A 20,355-nucleotide genomic window follows, 5' to 3' on the forward strand; every position below is an offset into this window, starting at 1 on the left:
CAGATGAGGAGAAAATTAGGAATATAAATACAGGAATCTTTTTATTTATTTATTTATTTATGGCTGCATTGGGTCTTCGTTGCTGTGCGCGGGCTTTCTCTAGTTGTGGTGAGCGGGGGCTACTCTTCGTTGCGATGCATTGGCTTCTCCTTGCGGTGGCTTCTCGTTGCGGAGCATGGGCTCTAGGAGCGCAGGCTTCAGCAGTTGTGGCTCGCAGGCTCTAGAGCAAAGGCTCAGTAGTTGTGGCACACAGTCTTAGTTGCTCCGTGGCATGTGGGATCTTCCCAGGCCAGGGCTCGACCCATGTCCCCTGCATTGGCAGGCGGATTCTTAACCACTGTGCCACCAGGGAAGTCCTAAGAATTTTCTTAAATCTGTCTCTGTCTCTGTCCTAAACTAGGAAAACTGAAACCATGGGGACAATCTAAAGAAAACAGTTCTCTGAATGAACATGTCAACAGAGTAAGCTTACACAAGAAAAGTTATAAACAACCTCATCGCCAGACCAGGTAAGTACATAATTATCCAGTTCTTATTCTTTTAATTTTGAAAGACTGTATATAAAAGCAGAGTCTCTGAGGGGATAGAGTCACAGTAATAGTGGTGTTTAACAAGAGGGTAGAAGTGGAATCATATACAGAACTTAATAAAAGTACATGTGCCTAGGCAATACCACAGTGGGTTCTAATTCACTAGGTTTGAGATGGGACCCACATATCTGCATTGTTTCCAAAGCTCTGCAGGCGATTCTGAAGAGGACCCGGTTCACAGCACTGCTCCTACATGACCTATCTGTCCAAACAATGCACCTGGATGTCCCTCCAGATACCAATCCAGGTGCCCAGGGCACCTAAGTACGCACATAAATTTCACACTCCCAGGGAAACCAGGCTTTCTAGGCTTCAGGGCTCTACACAGGGGGAAACCCCAGGATGATCCTTAGAGGCTTCTTTCTGTGTGGAAACCAAGTTAACACCAGAGTCTGTCCTGGGCTGCAGCTGGTCCTGGTTTGGCCAATTCCCTGTGTGGCACCCTCCTGGTACCGGGTTAACTACCATTTGACTTGCCAGCTACCACCAAGACCTTATTATTTGCTATTAAAATCATTATCATGATTCTGGGCCTTTATTTTCTCTTAATTCCTTCTCCCCAAAATCAGTGGTTTAAGTCAGAGACCCTGATTCCAATTTTAGTACTTTTATTAGACAATGTGATTTTGAGCTCGACCTTTGACTTCCACAGGTAGAGGTTTCTCATTTAAAACAAACTAAAAAAACTACAGGGGTTGGATTCGATCTCCAAGGTGTCTTCTGCTTCCAATTCCATGCTTGATTTTAGAATGCTGCCTTAACATTAAAAACAACAAAAAAAAAAACCCCCAAGTTCTAGCCTTTTAACACAACAGTGACTTACAGGTGTGGCTTCCATCACAGAGACCACTGGACAGAGCACAGTGTCCTGTAAGAGTGTGCTTTACACAAGTGTGCTGGATGTCATTTTAAGTTTGGACATTAGTCTAACAATAGGTGCTTTGAAGTGGTCTGTTTGGAGCTTCACTAGAGCCTAACATATACCTATCCCTCCTTAGGGAGGAGCAACGGAAGAAACATGAGCAAGAACGAAAGGAGAAGAAAGCAAAGGTTCTGGGAGTTCGAAGGGGCCTCATTATGGCTGAACATTCATAATTTAATATCCCGTAAATATTCCTTTTCTCTGAACCCTCTTTTGTAAATATTTTTGTACTGTCCTCTCACTTTAGCCAAAAGACCTTTTTCTGCTCTTAACTTTGTTCATATATATGTAGTGTCTGTGGCTTCTTCACATGTTTTACCCCTGAAAAGACATTACTACCTTTAAAGCTCTCAAATTCTTTTGAAATAGTTTTTACCTAAGCCCCTGTACAACTAACTCAGTTTTCTAAAAAGACCCATCCTATAGATTCTTGACCTAGATTTTTAAGGTCAAGTTCCCTCTGCTGGCTCTAATAACAGAACTTCAGTCCTCTTCTAGGCAAAAGCACTTACCTGATGGTAGCTAATTATACTACAGACTTTAGTAGAAATTGAACAATAACAAGTTATGAATAGGGTAAGCTGTGAAAGGCCACCTCTTCATCCTCTAGAGAACCTAGTAGTCTTACCGAAACTGTGGGCCATATGGGTTTATGAGGCGTCAATATTTTATCTATGCGAAATGTTTCATTTAAGCTTCTATGTACCTCTTTCAGATCACTTCATGTAATTGTCAATTACATCTCTTTTTTTTTTTTTCCTCAATATATTCTTAAAAACAAAACTCTAGCTCATTCTAGCCTGGCTTATTTAGAAATATACAGGGTCATATTGAAATTTGAGGATTGCTGCTTTAAGGATTACTATATGCTCTGTCAAACTTATACATCTTACTCAATTTATGGAAAAGACTAGAGTTGCTTAGTATCATATTCATGTCTGTTGCACCTGAATGGAGCTTCCGAGTTTTGTACTGCTTAAAATTTTCATAAATAAAATTTTTTCCCATGGGGGTAGATTGATTCTTTGTAAATGTAATTGGTTTCTAAAATTTAGTTGACCAGCCAAGACTAACAAGAGTTGACTTGTACTCTTTGTGTATCCTTTCTTGACCGTCCACTCCCCACTCCTAGAAGAAATGACTATGTCCTTTTGTATTTTCACAGCACCTGTCAGATTCTATTATACTTATTGTTATACGTATATGGGCCCATAGAACATGGCATACTCCTGGGTGCTTAATAAACTCAGATTTTGCTATCAAGAGGCAGAGATCAGATCAATCAAGAAATCTGTGTCAAATACACTGCTACTGGGAAGGTGAAATGATATAACCACTTTGGAAAACAGTTTGGTAGTTTCTTTAAAAAATTTAAATGTACATCCACCATATGACCCAGCAATTCTCCTAAGAAATGAAAACATATGTCCACACCAAAACTTGTGTCTGCAAATATTTACAGCAGTATTATTCACAGTAGCCAAAAAGTGGAGAAAAATCCAGCTGTCCATCAATGGATGGATTTAAAAAATATGCACTAAAAAAATGAAATACTGATAAACACGCTACAACATGGATGAACCTCAAAAACATTATGCTAAGTGAAAAGAAGCAAGACACAAAAGATCATATATGATTCTATTTATATGAAATATCCAGAGAAGATAAACCTATAGCAAAAGTAGATTCATAATTGTGGGGCTGAGCGTGGGAATGAAGAGTAACTGCAAAGAGGCACTGAGGTTTCTTTCTAGGCTGATGGAAATTTCCTACAATTAGTTCATGTAAAGACAGACTGCAGAATTCTGGGCATTCCCTGGCAGTCCAGTGGTTAAGATTTGGCGCTTTCACTGCCGTGGTCCTGGGTTCAATCCTTGGTCGGGGAACTAAGAACCAGCAAGCCATGCGACACAGCCAAAAAAAAAAAAAGACTGCACAATTCTGTAAATAAACTAAAAAATCATTGAATTGTATACTTAAAACAGATGAACTTTATGTTATATAAATTATACCTCAATAAAGCTGAAAAACAGATAATTACATGAAAACATACAAAATAGGTATTTAGGCCAAGATGGATGGGAAAGCTATCAGCCTTTGTGTATTCTCTTATTTTAAACTTGGCTCTCGTTGGGTACTCTGGCTGTATCATATAGTTTCCTACTTCTTCCTCTAAGATGACAAGAATTGATCAGTTTAAACTGTGTTAATCAGGGTCTTATTTTTGGTATATGCAATCTCTAATACTAAAAATGACTGGGAAAGCCTTGGGGACATTAGTCTATAAAGTAAGAACTGGTAAGGATCATGCATCTTTGGAGAACCAGCTATGCAGGTGTTATGGACTGCATGCTTGTGTCTGTTCCCTGCCCCCGCCCCCTGCCCTATCCATATACTGAAATCCTAATTCCAAATGTGACTTGGTACTTTGAGGTATACTTGGAGGCTTTTGGGAGGTAATTAGGTCAGGCAGGTGGCACCCTCATGATGGGGTTAGTGCTACTTATATGAAGAGAAAGAGACTAGAACTTGTTCTCTCCATGTGAGGATACAGTAAGAAGGCAGCTGTCTACAAGCCAAGAAGCACTCACCAGACACCAGGTATCCTGGACTTCCCAGCCTCCAGAACTGTAAGAAATACATATGTGTTTTGTTTAAGCCACCTAGTCTATAGTCATTTGTTATAGCAGCTTTGGCAGACTAAAACAGGTATCTTTTCCCAGTGACTACTACAGCACCTTAATATTCTTCCACAGTCTCCTATCCTGATAGGTTAGAAAACAGAAGAAACCTATAAGGAATAGAATGGTAGAGGGCCATAAACAGTCACCTCAGAGACTCCCTGCTTTGGAAACCACCTACTTATATAGGAACTGTTGCTAATAGGAATCATTCTAACCAAAAACAGTTATTTACATAGTACCTCTGCATCAGTACTTGATTCCTTAAGTTAAGGTACAGCTCAGATCCTGGTCCCTCTTAGCAGCAGCATTTAGCTATGTTTTAGGGAATACATACCCGCCATTGTTTGGATGCCATTAAAGAAGTACTTTATTTTTGTCATTGTGGATTCTACTACCCTTAGTTTAGTAACACAGAAATACTACATGATCTCTATTTAAAAAGTCTTGGATTAAGCTCTGGAGAATTTTCATAGGCAAATTCTTCTGTATGGGCTGGATCAGTAAATACTCCAATAAAATCTATTTCTAGGAAGAATGGACCATCCACTTTATCAGCCAGGGTGAATCCGATAGAAGAGATCTAAATTTAAAATAGAGAAATTGATCAAAATCTCATATGCTGATGTTGTTCCTAGAGTTTTAAAATTCCGTACTATCAGCCCTTAGCAAGTATACGATAGTTCTCATGTGCCGTAGCCAATTAGAGGAAGTACAGGACTGCTTTTCTTTCCACATTCTACTTCTCTCTTTAAAGGAGTGCCAGTTAAGACTAGTAAGTACAACATGGATGTCTAATGGAGGTTCCTTGAAGCTCTCCTGAACTCTAATACTCTTATTTTAAAGCTAAAATAAAATGTAGGCACGCTGAAAGGAGGACCATACTGAAATTCCTCCAGGATGGGGGTTTGGCTCACAGGATAGCTCTGAGTCAGCATCTGTCTAGGTATAACAGGAGTATACTTAAATAGGAATTTTCATTTGCCAGCCTTCAAAAATGGACTGAACTCATCCTCACAGGAGTTCTGTTTCACTAAAGATAATATAGTTCTGAGTGAAAATACAGGAAAATGTTACCTTGTCGAGCAGAAGCTTGTACTGGGCATCCCGGATTCTTCCTCGATTAGAGAAGAAAAATTTGGAGAAAGGAATCTGAAAGAAGAAACCATTGACTTCAGATCTGACATTCAAGCAACAGAGGCATCTGTTTAGAACTGCAATGATAAAATAATAACGGTTTAAATTGAATTTTAAAATTAATATGTGAAGTTATAACAAGTGGCTAGTCATTTGGATCACAGAAAAAAAAAATTTTTTAATGAAATAACCTAAGTACTAAAAGAAAACAGGTGAAAACCTTTCTAAGCCAGGAGTCCCAAAGGAAAAAATGACAGAGAACAATTATAACTTTCTGATGGCAAAAACTAGTATCCTAAACACAAAACTTTTACAAATAACTAAGAAAAAGATTAAACAACCCAGTAGAAAAATGGGGATGGGAGAAATAGGCACATCTGTATACTGCTGGTAGGAGTGCAAATTAGTCCAACTCTTTTAGAGAGCAGCAGCTAGCAACTGTGGTAGGCAGGATTCTAAGATGACCCCCAAGATTTCCACCTAGTGGAAATCACCTTCTTCCAGGGATTCAAACACAAATCTCAGTGCTGCTGTGAAGGGACTCTCCCGAAGTCTGGTCCCAAATCAGTTGACTTTAATATAGGGAAGATTATCCTCTGTAGGTCTGACTTAATCACTTGAGCCCATAAAAGTGCCTGGTAAAAGAGGTCAGAAGAATGAGAGGGATTCAAAGGGGAAGGTCAAAGGGATTCTCCACTGCTGGCTTTGAAGATGGAGGGAGCTAAATGGTAAGGAATGTGGACAGCTTCTAGGAGCTGAGAGTGACTCCCAGCTGACAACCAGTAAAGAAACCAAGACATCATTACAATCACAGGAACTAAATCTGGCCAATAACCAGAGTGAGCTTGGCAGTGGATTCTTCCCCAGAGCCTCTGAAAAGAAGTACAGCCCAGATGACACCTTGATTTCAGCCTTAGAAAGCCCTGAGCATTGAACCTGGCCACAGGGTGTCCCAAACCATGACTTACAGAACTGTGCGAAGTTTGTGGTAATTTTTTATGTAACAATAGGAAACTAACACAGCAATATCTAGCAAAATTTGAAATGCCGTAACTTGATCTGACAGTTTCACTTTTAGGAATTTATATTACAGATAAACTCTGACAAACACATAAAGATACAGCTTTTTCTAATTAAAAAAAAAAAAGGAAAAATAGGGGAATAGTTCAATAAATTATAGTGCAACCATACAACTGAATACTATACAGCTATTTTAAAAAATGAAGTAGATCTATATATGATGCTGTGGGAAGACCTCCACAATATATTAGTAGTAAAAAAGTAAGAGATAAACAAAATCTATAGTATAAATATCATTTATGTTATTAAATACAACTTTTTTCTTGGCCACACTGTGTGGCTTGCAGGATGTTAGTTCCCTGATCAGGGATTGAACCTGGGCGCTGGCAGTGAAAGCCCCAAGTCCTAACCACTGGACCACCAGTGAATTTCCCCTAAAAACAAATTTTTTAAATGCCTAAAAAAAACTAATAAAAAATTTACTATAGCAATTGGGAACAGCCCAAATATCTATCAATAAGGACTAGTTCAATCAGCTATGAGATATCCATATAACAGAAAATACCAAACAAAATAACAAAGAATGAAAAATAATTCCATGTAGTGATATGGAAGCTCTCCAGGATCTAAATTTAAAAAATATAAACTGGCACAGAAGACACATAAAGTATGCTCTATTTTTTGAGTAAAAAAAGGGAGAAAATAAGTGTATGTGTATATATACTTGCTTATATTTGCTTAAAAAAACTAAATCTATGGAAGAAACTAATAAATGTGGTTACCTATAGAGGGTGAGGGCAAAAAGGGTGCAGAGAGAACTGAGTGGGAGTGAGACTTTTGTACATCTTTTTATATTATTTTGATTTTTGAGCCAAAAAATAAAAATGAGTTAAAAAAAATAAAATGTACTGTTCAGATTATCACCAAAAACACTTGCTGACATAAAAGCAAACTCAATTCAAAGCTCATTTAATAAAGCACAAGATCATGTTCCTCACACAGCAAATCCAAGTGCAGTCAACATCCTCAGTTCACGGGCTCCCTTCGTTTCTGTTACACAAACCTGGAAGGGACCCTGCAGCCCCAGCCTCCAGTCAGTTCCTCATTTTTGCATCCTGGTTGGGCACTTCATCTACCTCATTATTCAAAATATATTTTGGAAACAGAATCAATACTACCTGCTCACCATTCAAGGAGCGTGTGTCACCCACCCCACTGGCCTTTTGTCTTTTTGTCATGTAATTTGCTAAGGCCACTGTCCACATCAAGGGAATTTTTTAGCCTGGAAAAAAAATGAAGCTAAGAAGAAGCATTAAATTGTACAGCTTGCATAAAAAGAAAAGGATCAACAGTTGTTTTCTCTCTACAAATGACAGAAAACTAGCATGCATAATTTTTCCATCATTTTCCTCTGTTTTCTTTCTCTAATCATAGTAAATATTTGAGCATCTCACTTCTATTTACTAAAGGAGAATTATTCATGAAGACATGGACAGCAATGAATAACATTTAATTTTTAAAAATCTCTTCCCTGGGACTTCCCTGGTGGTACAGTGGTTAAGAATCTGCCTACCAATGCAGGGGACATGGGTTCGAGCCCTGGTCCAGGAAGATCCCACATGGCACCTAGCAACTAAGCCCGTGCACCACAACTGCTGAGCCTGCGCTCTAGAGCCCGCGAGCCACAACTACTGAGGCCTGTGTGCCTAGAGCCTGTGCTCCGCAACAAAAGAAACCACTGCAATGAGAAGCCCGTGAACTGCAAAGAAGAGTAGCCCCCGTGTGCTGCAACTAGAGAAAGCCCACGTGCAGCAATGAAGACCCAACACAGCCATAAATAAATAAATTTATTAAAAAGATAAAAATCAAAATCTCTTCCCCAACACTTCCTTTAATAATTTAAAGAGGGACTTCCCTGGTGGCGCAGTGGTTATGAATCTGCCTGCCAATGCAGGGGACGCAGGTTCAATCCTTGGTCCGGGAAGATCCCACATGCCATGGAGCAGCCAAGCCTGTGTGCCATAACTACTGAGCCAGTGCGCTAGAGCCCGCAAGCCACAACTACTGAGCCTGCACACCACAACTACTGAAGCCCACATGCCTAGAGCCCACGCTCCACAACAAGAGAAGCTACCGCAATGAGAAGCCCATGCACCTCAACAAAGAGTAGCCCCCTCTCGCTGCAACTAGAAAAAGCCTGCGTGCAGCAACTAAGACCCAACGCAGCCAAAAATAAAATTTTAAAGTAATAATAATAGTTTAAGGAAAGATGTTCCAAACAAACAACTATCATTTCCAGCCAAAGATTAGAACTACATGTATTTTCAGGAAAGAAAGTAATAAGTAATTGTCAATGATTATACTGGCAAATAATTTGGCAATGTGCATCAAAGGCCTTAAAAATGTACATATCATTTATTCTTGGAATTTTATTTCCAGAAATACATCTAAGAAAATATTTAAGGATATTTACCTCAGAGTTTGGTATAAGAGTGAAAAACTCTGAAAACAATCTAAATGTACAACAATAGAGGATGGATTAAGTAAATTGTGTCTATTTACATAATATCATGCAGATACCAAAAATGATATAGAAATATATTTCAACAGAAAGTTGTATATAAAATTCAGTTCAGTGAACAATGTATGTTATAAAACAGCACTGGCACAATACAATTCTTGTAAAAAAAAAAAAGTGTAAATAGAAAAGTCTAAAGGTGCATACTAAAATAAAAATAGTATTTTACCTCTGGGTAGTGGTACCACAAGATTTTTTTCCTTTTCTGCATTTTCTAAATTTTCTATAATGAGATACTTGTTTTGTTTAGTAATTTGTTATAAGTATTATTTATATACAAGTGTTACATACATAATAATTTTTTGGTTATACATCTGTATTAGTGTATAAATATGTATCTATTATATGCTAGGCATTGCACTGTTCTAGGTGCAGGGGAAACAGCTATGAAGGATACAGACAAAGTCCCTGCTCTCAGAACTTACAGAATTTATGTTCCAGAGGAGCCTGGTAGAGAGTAACAATAAACAAATAGACAAGTGAATGAAAAAGATAATTGAATGAATGAAATAGATAAGTGAATGAAAAAGATAATTTTACTTAGTGATAAGGTCTATGAAAAAATTAAACAGGATGTTGTTATTGGGTGAGAAGGTGCAACTCTAGCTAGAAGGATCAGGAAAGGCCTCTCAGGTGGCTTTGGAGCTGAGAGGTAAATAATAGGAAAGAGGAAGCAGGTGAAGACGTGGGAGAAGAGCACGCCCACAGATACAGCATGAAATACAAAGGCTCTGAGACAGAAGTAGTTTGTTGGGTATGACACACACAAAAGGGGCCAGTATGGAGGAGGGAGGGGGGAGGACAGACTGAAAATGAAGACAGGGGTCTGCTACTGTAGGCCCCGTAGGCCATGTTAAAGAGTTTGGACTGTATTCTAATAAGGGGAGACCACGGGAGGGTTTTAAGCATGTGAGTGATATAATCTGAACTATGCTTTAGAAAGATCACTCTGGCTGCTGTGTGCAGAGTGGACTTTAGGAGGCAAGAAGACAAAGAAGGATATCAATAAAGAAGCTCTTGTAGTAGTCCAAAGGCCTGGACTAGGGTGAGAGTGGAAGAGATGGCTAGAAATGGTCAGATTCTAGGTGTATTCTGGAAGGATAGGTGAGCGAATTTGTTAAAAGACTAGATGTGGTGTGGGGGAGAAAGGGATCCAGGATGAACCCTTAGGTTTAAGTATGAGCAAAATGGGGACTTTCTTTTGAATTTATGGATTAAAAACCTTCAGAAGGCAGAAGAAAAGAATGGGCACCTGATTTTGCCCTCACTCCCTGAATTTCCACTATTTTCCTCCTGATTAACATTTTTTACCTTCTAAAAGTTTTTTCTCCCTACAAAATAAGATCGCCTTATATTACCAAGAAATAAACAAAACCAAAAATGTTGATAACTGTAAAGTATGAAGTATTTATTCCTCTTAAAGGAGCCTTTCTGCTCAGCTAGGGACACTAGCTTAGTACAGTTGCCTGGAAGAGATGATATGGCCAGAACTTAAGAAGAAATACCTACAGTACTGATAATTATGCACAGGGCAGAGATGGACCCATGACTCAGCATGGACCTGGCCACATCCTTATCAAAAATATTTACTGGTCAGTAAGCTAACATTTATATTAATAAAAGAAAAAGTCGGACTTCCCTGGTGGCATAGTGGTTAAGAATCCGCCTGCCAGTGCAGGGGACACAGGTTTGATCCCTGGTCTGGGAAGATTCCACATGCCGCAGAGCAACTAAGCCCACGCACCACAACTACTGAGCCTGTGCTCTAGGGCCCGCGTGCTGCAACTACTGAAGCCTACGTGCCTAGAGCCCATGCTCCGCAACAAGAGAAGGCACTGCAGTGAGAAGCCTGCGCACGGCAACAAAGAGTAGCCCCTGCTCACCACAACTAGAGAAAGCCCATGCGCAGTAACGAAGACCCAACGCAGCCAAAAAATAAAAAAAGTCAATTATGTAAATCTTGCCCTTAGGTCCTCTTCCTTCTTTCCTTTCCCACACTGTCCAAGAGGAATTAATAAGAAAAAAAAAAAAACTACAATGTAACCATGATCTCATAAGACCTCATTTTCATACATAGTAAAGACTTATGCTGTTACCTTGACTTCCTGCCAGTAGGGCCCCCCACGGGTGAACATGAAGTAACTGTACATCTGATCCTTCCTCTGGATTATATCCGTGTCCTCCCTGATATTCACCATCCAAGGTCGACCATCTCCACGGACACGAAGATACAGAGTGTTGAACTGGGACCAATCATAAAACCTCTTCCTCTCAAAAGGGCCCTAAGGTATAGAAAGGAAAGTTAATTTCACCTCATTTTCCACTATTAGCAAAATGTGAGTCATCACCTTTTACAGCATCAAAAGGATCAACAAGCCATTTTTCTGCTTTTTTCTGCTTCCTACCGCGGTAAGGAGGCAGATAAATCTGGTGATTCTTATTTTGGTACAAAATACTGACCTAGTTAAATGTTTCTAAGGTAATGTTCAAGACCTGATTGGCCCAGGACAGTGTTTACATGGGGTAGACACTCACTTGTGTCACTGAACAGAAATGAATTACTGTATGTACTTTCTTTCCCAGGGCCTAGGAAGCAATGGCTTCTGACTGGACCATTTTATGACAACTGCCTTCCCATAAATCAGAAAACTATGAAAGACCTCAAGTTTTAAAACTGGTATTTTTTTGACAACACCTACCATCCATTGAAAATATACATAATCACTCTGCATGCATAATTTAATCCTCACAACAGCTCTGAGATAGGTACTATCATTGTACTCCATTTTATAGATGAAGAAACTGAGCACTCAACCAGTAAGTGGTAGGTCCAGCGCTATTTAACTCCAAAATCTGTGTTCTTAACAACTACCTAAATTGTCTCTGAAAGTAGAACGTAGTGTTAATTTCCAAAGGTGTTTGTTTACAGCAATCTCAGAGCTAATCGGATTTCAAGAATAACAGTGCTCAGATACGAACTATTACTTACTAGTCATGTAATTTTAGACAAGCTACTAAATCTCCCCAAGCCTGTTTCATCATCTGTAAAACTGGGATGTTTATACCTTACAGGATTGATGTGGGGAATAAAAGGGATAATGTATATAAAGTAATTAGCACAAGGACTGGCAGGGTAACTGAATAAATGTTATCGACTACTTTCATTATTCCACAGTACATCATAGAATTATTTTCTACTGTGGGCTGACCAAATCCATTCTGTGGATTTTCAGGGCCTGAAAAAAAAAATCTTGTACACATAGTTTATTACCTCTGAAAGAACATGAACCTTTCTTTTTCATCATTATCTGGAGAGAGGGAGCCTAATACTATTCCTATCATTTGCCTTTCTCCTTAAAACACCATAACCAAGGGACTTCCCTGGTGGTCCAGTGGCTAAGACTCCGCAATCCCAGTGCAGGGGGCCCAGGTTCGATCCCTGGTCAGGGAACTAGATCCCGCATGCAGCAACTAAGAGTTCGCATACTGCAACTAAAGATCCCACATGCCGCAACAAAGATCCCGCTTGCTGCAACTAAGACCTGGCACAGCATGCATGCATGCATGCATGAATGAATGAATAAATATTAAAAAAAAAAAAAAAAGGGCACCACAACCAAGCAAACACTCATGGGCTGTGGCCACAGCCGGGCATGGGAACCTGTCCAGAGCAGCCCTGGAACACCTGATCAGCATTGCAAAAAGCAACAGGCTGGTGGCGAGACAAAGGAGCTGACCTAAGTAGCCTTGGAAAATGGTGTTCTGACTGGAAACCAAAAGGCTAAAGACAAAAGAAACTATAGATAAACATTGTACTGTAGTTGGTAAAGTTGTTTCTCACAGGGTTATGGGTTAGAAATTCTGCAACTGCTTTATTTATTTAATTTCCGGCTGCGTTGGGTCTTCGCCGCTGTGTGCAGGCTTTCTCTAGTTGCGGCGAGCAGGGGCTACTCTTCGTTGCGGTGCACGGGCTTCTCACTGCAGTGGCTTCTCCTGTTGCGGAGCACAGGCTCTAGGCGTGCAGGCTTCAGTAGTTGCGGCACGCAGGCTCAGTAGTTGTGGCTCACGGGCTCTACAGCGCAGGCTCAGTAGTTGTGGCGCACAGGCTTAGTTGCTCTGTGGCATGTAGCATCTTCCCGAACCAGGGCTCGAACCCGTGTCCCCTGCATTTGCAGGCAGATTCTTAACCGCTGTGCCATGAGGGAAGCCCTGAAACTGCTTTACATGTACTCTTGGGTCGAATTAATAAATGTATAGTAAGTGGCGGGAGACAGGCTTCACACCGTTACAGAAGTTATCAATAAACAAGAGGGAGGAAGCTAGAATAAATCATGTGGTACCGGATTAGAGTCAAAGCATCAGTATGAACTCATACTTAGCTTAATATAGATATAGAAATAGTTACAGATGTGTGTTTCCATGAGTTGGTATGCATACATATATTTCCTAGCTGTGTCCACTGAGAGGTCCTAGAATAGTGTCAATCCAGAAGCAACAAGCATACTCAGCATCCAGATCTTGGTTTCCAACTCCATCTTCCAAAAAAAAAAAGAACTAGGGCTCCTTTGAGAAATGGCTAATTCTAGGGTTGGAACAGAGGAAATACAAGATGAGCTTACAGCACCTCGTAGTGCCAAAAAGTGCTCAAAAACACAAAAGGATGGGGGCATGTCAAAGGGACACGGCCAACCTGAAAGAGCTCCCAGTGGCCAAAGCTGGAACAATCTGAGCAACAAAATAAATAACATAGTATTGGATTATAACCCAAAGTGTGAGTCCATACTAAATGACTGAATAAATAAATAAATGTGGGAGAAGAAACAAATCTTCCTTTCTGAAAAATCCCAAATAATTTATGTAAATACTGCCCCTTCCAGGAGCTAGAACTTAATCCCACACCCTACCCCATGCCTTGAATGCAGGGTACACTTAGTGACTTGTTTCCAAAGAACAGAATATGGAGGGAAAAAAAAAAAAGTAACTTAACAATGGAGTAATCTGACAAATACTATCTTGAACAGGTGATCAAGGTTAACACATCAGTGATAAGTCATGCTACTAGCATGTACCCTAATACGATGAGAAGGGTACTTCAACTCTGTGCTGTTCTTCCTAAAAACCCAGAAAACCCAAGTCTAACGAGGAGGAAAAAAAATCAGAAAATCCCAAATTGAGGATCATTCTGCAAAATACCTGACCAGTATTTCTCAAATCCTCATGAAAAATAAGGAAAGACTAAGAAATAAGGAAAGACTAAGTAACGCACTAAGGAGACATGACAACTGGATGTAATGTAATGTATACTGGCTGGGATACTGAAACAGAATAAAAGATATTATGGAAAAACTGGTGAAATCCAAATAGAGTCTGGAATTACAGTAACGCAGCAATGTTGGCTTCTCAGTTGTGGCAAATGTACCAAGTGATGTAAGATGGTAACAACTGGAGAAGCTGGGTGAGAGACACACAGGAACTCTCAGTACCATCTTTGCAATTTTTCTGTAATACCAAAAATATTCTAAAATTTAAAAGTTTACGTTAAAAAAAAAAACGAAAACCCCGGCTGACCCTACTTCCACTCTAAGGAACCCCCAGCCATTAGAGGGTCTACGGCCTATGTTAGAGGAGATGTAAATCTCCCCAGATCATCGTTTAAATATCTAACCTCTCAGGGCTCCTCAAACATAAGCATGCCCCACCCTGGCCCCAAGTGATGCCCAGAAACATGTAACCTCTCTTCAGGAACCACTTCCCCCTTGTGCTTATGAAACTTTACACTTGTGCCCAGCAGTTATTTAACCCCATACACAAGATGAGATGCCAGCTGTTTTCATTTACAGAAAAAAAAGCTGTCTGCTATAGTTCATGTTACAATGAAGTTCACCTCAGTTCACTAGAAAACTGCAGCTCCTGGGTCTCACGTACCGTTGGAATCTTGGATATCATTGCACAGTATCCACTTCGGCCACTCTCCCCGTCCTGGGGTGCCTCAGAGCTCAGAGTTCCATACAGCAGTGCACTTTGGTTATTCCTGCCCATTTTCAGGAACACTTCACTTCTGCCACCAATCGTCTTATCAGAAGTCACTATCCACTTATCCAAATCTTCTTTGCCACGGAACTGCCAGACAACCTTGGCTTGTTCCATCAAGACCTCATGCAGAGGGCGGCCTTCAGGCCCTATCCAATGATTCACAATATCATCCTTCAAACGCCTAAAATGGTCCTTTATTTCTTCTTTAATTGCTTTATCAAAACTAACTTCAGGCTTGTCCTCAGGAGAAGTTATATCCAAAGCAACTTCTCTCTGGTGATGTCCTTCCAAATTCCCTTCAGTCTTCCTCTGAGAAGGGGCTTTGCCAGGAGCAGCCACTGGTTTCTCAAGACTGCTGGAACAATAATCTGCAAAGCGAGTACTCAAAAATGGACAAGAGGCAACACCTGGCTTCGGGCATTTTCTGAGAATATAAGTGCCATTCAGCAATTTATGAACCAAAGCCATGATTAAAAGAAAATCAAAATGTAAATTTTTCCCTGGCCTACCAGGGAAAGAAGCTTCAGCAAATAGCCCAATTCCACCTATAATAAAAGAGACAGTGAAGAGTTACCAGTATAGCCAATGAATGCATCATAATTTCAAATTCAACATGGATCATGTACTATGAAATTCATGAACTTATTTTCTAATTCTATGAACATTTACCCAGGGCCTACTATGAGCAGAAGAATGTTTACACTGTACATAATACATCCCACTGCCTTGTGAAAAAATGCCAAGATGAACAGAAACACAGGCCCCTTCATGGAGTTAATGATCAACCCCCAAATAATTCAAGTATGTGCTTCAAAAGGTTGTCAATTTTAAAGCAAATTTTTATGTCGGATTTTTAAAGAAGTAATTGGTTCCTAAAATAAAATATTCAACTGTCAGTAATTCACTCCAGGATCTAGGCTAACCAACATTTTAGCACTTCATCTATAAAAAGAAGAGACTACAGTTCACATTGTATGTGGAGTCAGAGGCCTGGACTTCACACCTAGAACTGTTTACCCTCAGGTAAAACAGTTGATCTTTTGAGGCCTCCATTTCCTCGGGGGAATGGATGTGCTAACACCTCCCCTACCTACCTCAAGGGATTCTTCTATAGATCAGATGGAATAATGGCTATAAAAGGTTTCTCTGATCCAGTAAGTCTGACAAGATCCCCAAGATTCTTCATGTCTAAGAAGCTCCTAGTCTAAGGCCCACACTTTGAGTAACAAGGCTCTATCAGCCACTATCTGATCTCCTCAAAGACAGAACCTAAACAATAGTAGCAATAATACCATTACATTTAAATGCCATTCTTAGTATTTTTAAGTCACCCTGACAAATATTTAATCCACATAAGCCTCCTGTAAGACAAGTTAGGTAGTTATCTCCTTTCACAAGAAACTAGACACCAACACCAACAGGTGAAGTAACTTGCCTAAGATTACAATGCTAATCAGTATGGAAGCTAGCACTAGAACGCTGGCCTTAAATCCTTCCATTAGTTACTGCTGCCTCTCCCTACGTTAACCATTAGTAATATAACTTCCATAGCTCTACTGAAATAACAACTTTGCTCTTGCAGCAACATTCAATGACTGCTGGCAGGAAGTGCTGCAAGAACCAGGAAGGCTAAAGAGTCCCCTCTCCTACTTATTCCAGCTACCCCGAAAATGAAATAAAATACGGAATGCTGACTTCATCTTTCTCCTTTGTCTTTCTCTCACTAGAGACCAGGAGAGAGAAAAATCAAAAACAAAAAATCACCCACTAGTCAGAACACAGTACTGAGTGAGAAACTAGATGGAATGCTGAAAACTTAAAAAAAAAAAAAAAGCTTCAAAAATGCCCAAATCCAACAATTCAGCTCAGTCGCCTGAGAGTCTACATCAAAATGGCACCCAGACCACTCTATCTACAACACAGGACTGGTCATCTTTCCAGACTGCCCCTCCTCCCTCACTCCCCACATCAGGTGGCTCACCACCTTCTCTCGCCTAAATCACTGCACTCCAGGCTTGCACCCAGACCTCCACCTTATCCCACCACTCAGCATCTAGAGGGCCTAATACACAAAATTGATTGTTTTCTGTGATTAAAACTTTTCAGAGGGGGTTTCCCTGGTGGCACAGTGGTTGGGAGTCCACCTGCCGATGCAGGGGACACGGGTTCGTGCCCCGGTCTGGGAAGATCCCACATGCCGCGGAGTGGCTGGGCCCGTGAGCCATGGCTGCTGAGCCTGCGCTTCCGGAGCCTGTGCCCCGCAACGGGAGAGGCCGCAACAGTGAGAGGCCCGCGTACCGCAAAAAAATAAAAAAACTCTTCAGAGGCTCTCATGATCTTCAGAATAAAACTCGACTTTCTCCACGGGGTCTGTAAGACCCCTCCAGATCTGGCCTCTGCTCATTTCTCCAATCTCCCCTCTAATCACATCCTACTCTGCTCTAACCACAGAGAACACCTGTGGTCTAACAAGTGCCACCTATGCCACCTAGTACCCCCTTTCTGGGTTTCATGCCTTGGCAGATTGCTGCTCCTAGGCCAGAAATGCCCTCTACCGATTTCTGCTGGCTGATTTATCCTTTGGGACTCAGCTTAGGCATCCATTACCTCCTCCAAGAACCCTTAATTACTCAACTCCACCAAGACCTTTTGATGTGTTGCATCCTGGGCTTACACTTTCCCTGCTACAGTTTGACAGTTCCCTTGTCAGTCTCCCCTGCCAGACTGGAAGTGTCTCGAGGGGGGAGACTATCTTCATTGTGGTACTTCCAGCAACCAGGATGGTGCCAGACATGCAGGAGGCTTCTAATATTTGTTGAACAAATAATATCTCCACATTTCTTCACCACTACCACCACTGTCTTGGTTCAGGGTTTTATTGTTTCTTACCAGAACTACTGTAATTCCCCCATCAAAGGGCTTCTCAAATGTTAAAGCGCCTATGAATCATCTGGGAATTTTGTTAAAGTGCAGATTCTGATTTAGTAGGTGAAGGATGGGGCCTGAGATTCTTTATTTTCTAACGAGCCACCAGGTGTTGCCCTTAAAGTTGGCACTGAGAACACCCTTTAGGATTTAGTAAGGTCCTAACTCAGATCTCCTCCTCCTCTCCCAATCCAACCTTTGCCTGGCAACAAAGGGGATTTTTCTAAATATGATGGGACTCCCCTTATTCAGCAATTCCCTCCAGAAATTCAAACTCCTAAAATGGTACACAAGGCCCTCCAAAATGTGCCCAACTCCCTGGCCTAACTTTTCCTCACTTCCATGGGCAATAAATACCCTCAGCTCTATTAATTATACTAACTATAATCATGTCTGAACACACACACACACAAAAACATTGCTCAAAAACCACAAAAGTGAGGCTTCCCTGGTGGCGCAGGGGTTGAGAGTCCGCCTGCCGATGCAGGGGACACGGGTTCGTGAGGCCTGCGTACCGCAAAAAAAAAAACAACAAAAAAACCCAAAAGTGACCAAACATTCTACTATCCTGGCTAATATGAGTGACTGCCATACACTGACCAGTCATAGCATTAGCCTCACTCTAGATAGATAAGATTCTCTCCTAATTATAGAATTGCCTCCACCTCCTCAATACTTTCCCCTAAATCACCTAACACAAACCTAAGTCCAACAATAAATCCCTTCTAACACCCTCTTACTGAGATGCCCCATGGTTTCCCATGGCATGTGTTCTTTCTCACTACAAGAGTAATAAGCCTAACTTCAACTACAAGCATGTTCCTGGTGGCCTCTGATTGGAGGGCACTGACATTGCTCTTCCTCCATATTCTTATGAGAACCTATGCATACATCTCACAGCCCTTACAAACTATTAGAATCTTGCTTTTTTTTCTGTCTACCTAACTAGCCTGACTTTAATCCTGGACTATGGCTTAAACATAACTGATACACAATGTTTACTAAAATAAATGAAAACCGTGCAAACAGTATGTTTTCACATGGACTAAAAAATAGAAGGGAACCAGGAAAAATAACAACAGTTGATCTCACGTCCTGGAATCATAGGTAATATCTAAATTTCCCTCACTGACTTCTTTATATAATTTTACCTCTACATATGCAGGAATTTGGAAAATAAATGATAAGCCTATAAAATGGAATTTGTACAATCATAAACACGATTTTCGTTAACACCATGCTTAGGCTACACTACTGAGTGGCAAATAAGGAGGAATCAAAATGCATATACACTAACATTACAACTATAAAAACGTACGCACAAAAAGATTTAGGGGTAAAAAAGAAGAAAAAGGCTTAAAGTCGTGTGTAGGATGATGGGATTATAAGTAATATTATTCACCCTATTTTCCAACCCCTCAGTAGTGCTATCACTTCTCTAATAATATAACTTTAATTATAAGTGTTTTGTTTCATACTTTTACCAATAAACATAAAGTCAAAATCATTAACTGGATAATCCCGGGCGGAAGTTGGTGAGTTTTCATAGCAACGTAACCCACGCAGCTGACAGCAGTATTAGTGAAGACTGTACATCCAGAGTTTACTATGTGCCAGCAACTGTCCTGGGTGTATTTTCGTTAACTCCTCACAACAACCGTGAGAAAGGTACTATTATTATTCCACTTACTAATCAAATTAAATTACTCCCGGTCATACAACTAGTAAGCGGCAAAACCAACCCTAGAGCCCCGGTGTTTAGTCAGGGAGCGGTCGGGGCCGTGCCACAGCCCCCTCACCCCTCACCTGCTAGGGCCGTGGGGCCCTCACGAGCCCCGGTCGCTCCAACTCCCCGCTGGCGTTCACTAGCCTCCCCTGCCTACGCCTCAGAGTGACTTCCGCCCGAGCCCGGCTTTTCCTGACCGAGTTCTCCACTTCTCTGTAGGGCCGTCTGCTTTTCCAGGCCGGCGGGAAACTAGGCCTGATGACATGAGTTCCGGCCGGGTGCAGAGGCCGGGGAAGAGCAATGAGGCTACCGGACCCCGGCGAACTGAGGTTTTTGGTCGACTACCTTCCCAAAAGTCTCCCCCACCCCCACTCCCCCTATCTCTTCTGCCCTGTGTGAGAAAGTGGGGCGAATTTAGAGAAGCTCTTCGCCTCTACTTCCTGCATCCCGCCTTCAGACTGCAAACTCCATCCCGTATCTTTCAAGTAGGACCCAGATATTGCTAACATCCTTCGCCCCCAAGGAGCCAGGGTCCACTCGTGCTCCATCCCACCATAGCCGCCCAAGAGCTGTACACGGCCTCAGAGGACTGGTTCTGTTGGAATTGCCCCTGCGGAATCTCTGGAGACCCAGCACAAACTTGGACAGCAAACCGTCCTACCCTCCCTTCCCCAATCCAGCCCCGTGGGGTCGCCCACTCCTCAGGGTTTCGACTGTATCTTGAGCACACCTCTGTTTGAGCA

General features: G+C 41.2%; 2 protein-coding genes across 6 annotated transcripts in view; one reads left to right on the forward strand and one right to left on the reverse strand.

Annotated features, from left to right (window-relative positions):
* Positions 1 to 2,181, forward strand: part of NUSAP1 (nucleolar and spindle associated protein 1) — a 32,188-nt gene extending 30,007 nt beyond the window's left edge. For all 5 annotated transcript variants that reach the window (XM_065871602.1, XM_065871603.1, XM_065871604.1 and 2 more), the window contains 2 exons: positions 401 to 509; positions 1,589 to 2,181. In XM_065871602.1, the coding sequence (XP_065727674.1) occupies positions 401 to 509; positions 1,589 to 1,685 (206 nt within the window). In that variant the 3' untranslated portion in view covers positions 1,686 to 2,181. The remainder of the gene's footprint in view (positions 1 to 400; positions 510 to 1,588) is intronic.
* Positions 2,182 to 3,969: 1,788 nt separating this feature from the next.
* Positions 3,970 to 19,772, reverse strand: NDUFAF1 (NADH:ubiquinone oxidoreductase complex assembly factor 1). Its single transcript, XM_065872568.1, has 5 exons — positions 19,693 to 19,772; positions 14,854 to 15,506; positions 11,025 to 11,210; positions 5,271 to 5,345; positions 3,970 to 4,776 (listed from the first exon to the last, which is right to left on the reverse strand). Exons 2-5 carry the CDS (start codon positions 15,427 to 15,429, stop codon positions 4,627 to 4,629), a joined length of 987 nt encoding a protein of 328 aa, XP_065728640.1. The 5' UTR covers positions 15,430 to 15,506; positions 19,693 to 19,772; the 3' UTR covers positions 3,970 to 4,626.
* Between the last annotated feature and the right edge of the window lie 583 nt (positions 19,773 to 20,355).

Source organism: Phocoena phocoena, chromosome 2, assembly GCF_963924675.1.
Source record: "Phocoena phocoena chromosome 2, mPhoPho1.1, whole genome shotgun sequence".
Lineage (NCBI taxonomy): Eukaryota > Metazoa > Chordata > Mammalia > Artiodactyla > Phocoenidae > Phocoena > Phocoena phocoena.

What these genes read in the sequence shown, in the direction of transcription:
- NDUFAF1 (XM_065872568.1), bottom strand. Translation starts at nt 15,429, where the DNA reads ATGGCTTTGGTTCATAAATTGCTGAATGGCACTTATATTCTCAGAAAA. An exon ending in CCTACTGGCAGGAAGTCAAG is followed by an intron (nt 5,346 to 11,024) that starts GTAACAGCATAA and finishes TTCTTCTTTCAG; the next exon opens with ATTCCTTTCTCCAAATTTTT. An exon ending in ACAAGCTTCTGCTCGACAAG is followed by an intron (nt 4,777 to 5,270) that starts GTAACATTTTCC and finishes TTTTAAATTTAG; the next exon opens with ATCTCTTCTATCGGATTCAC.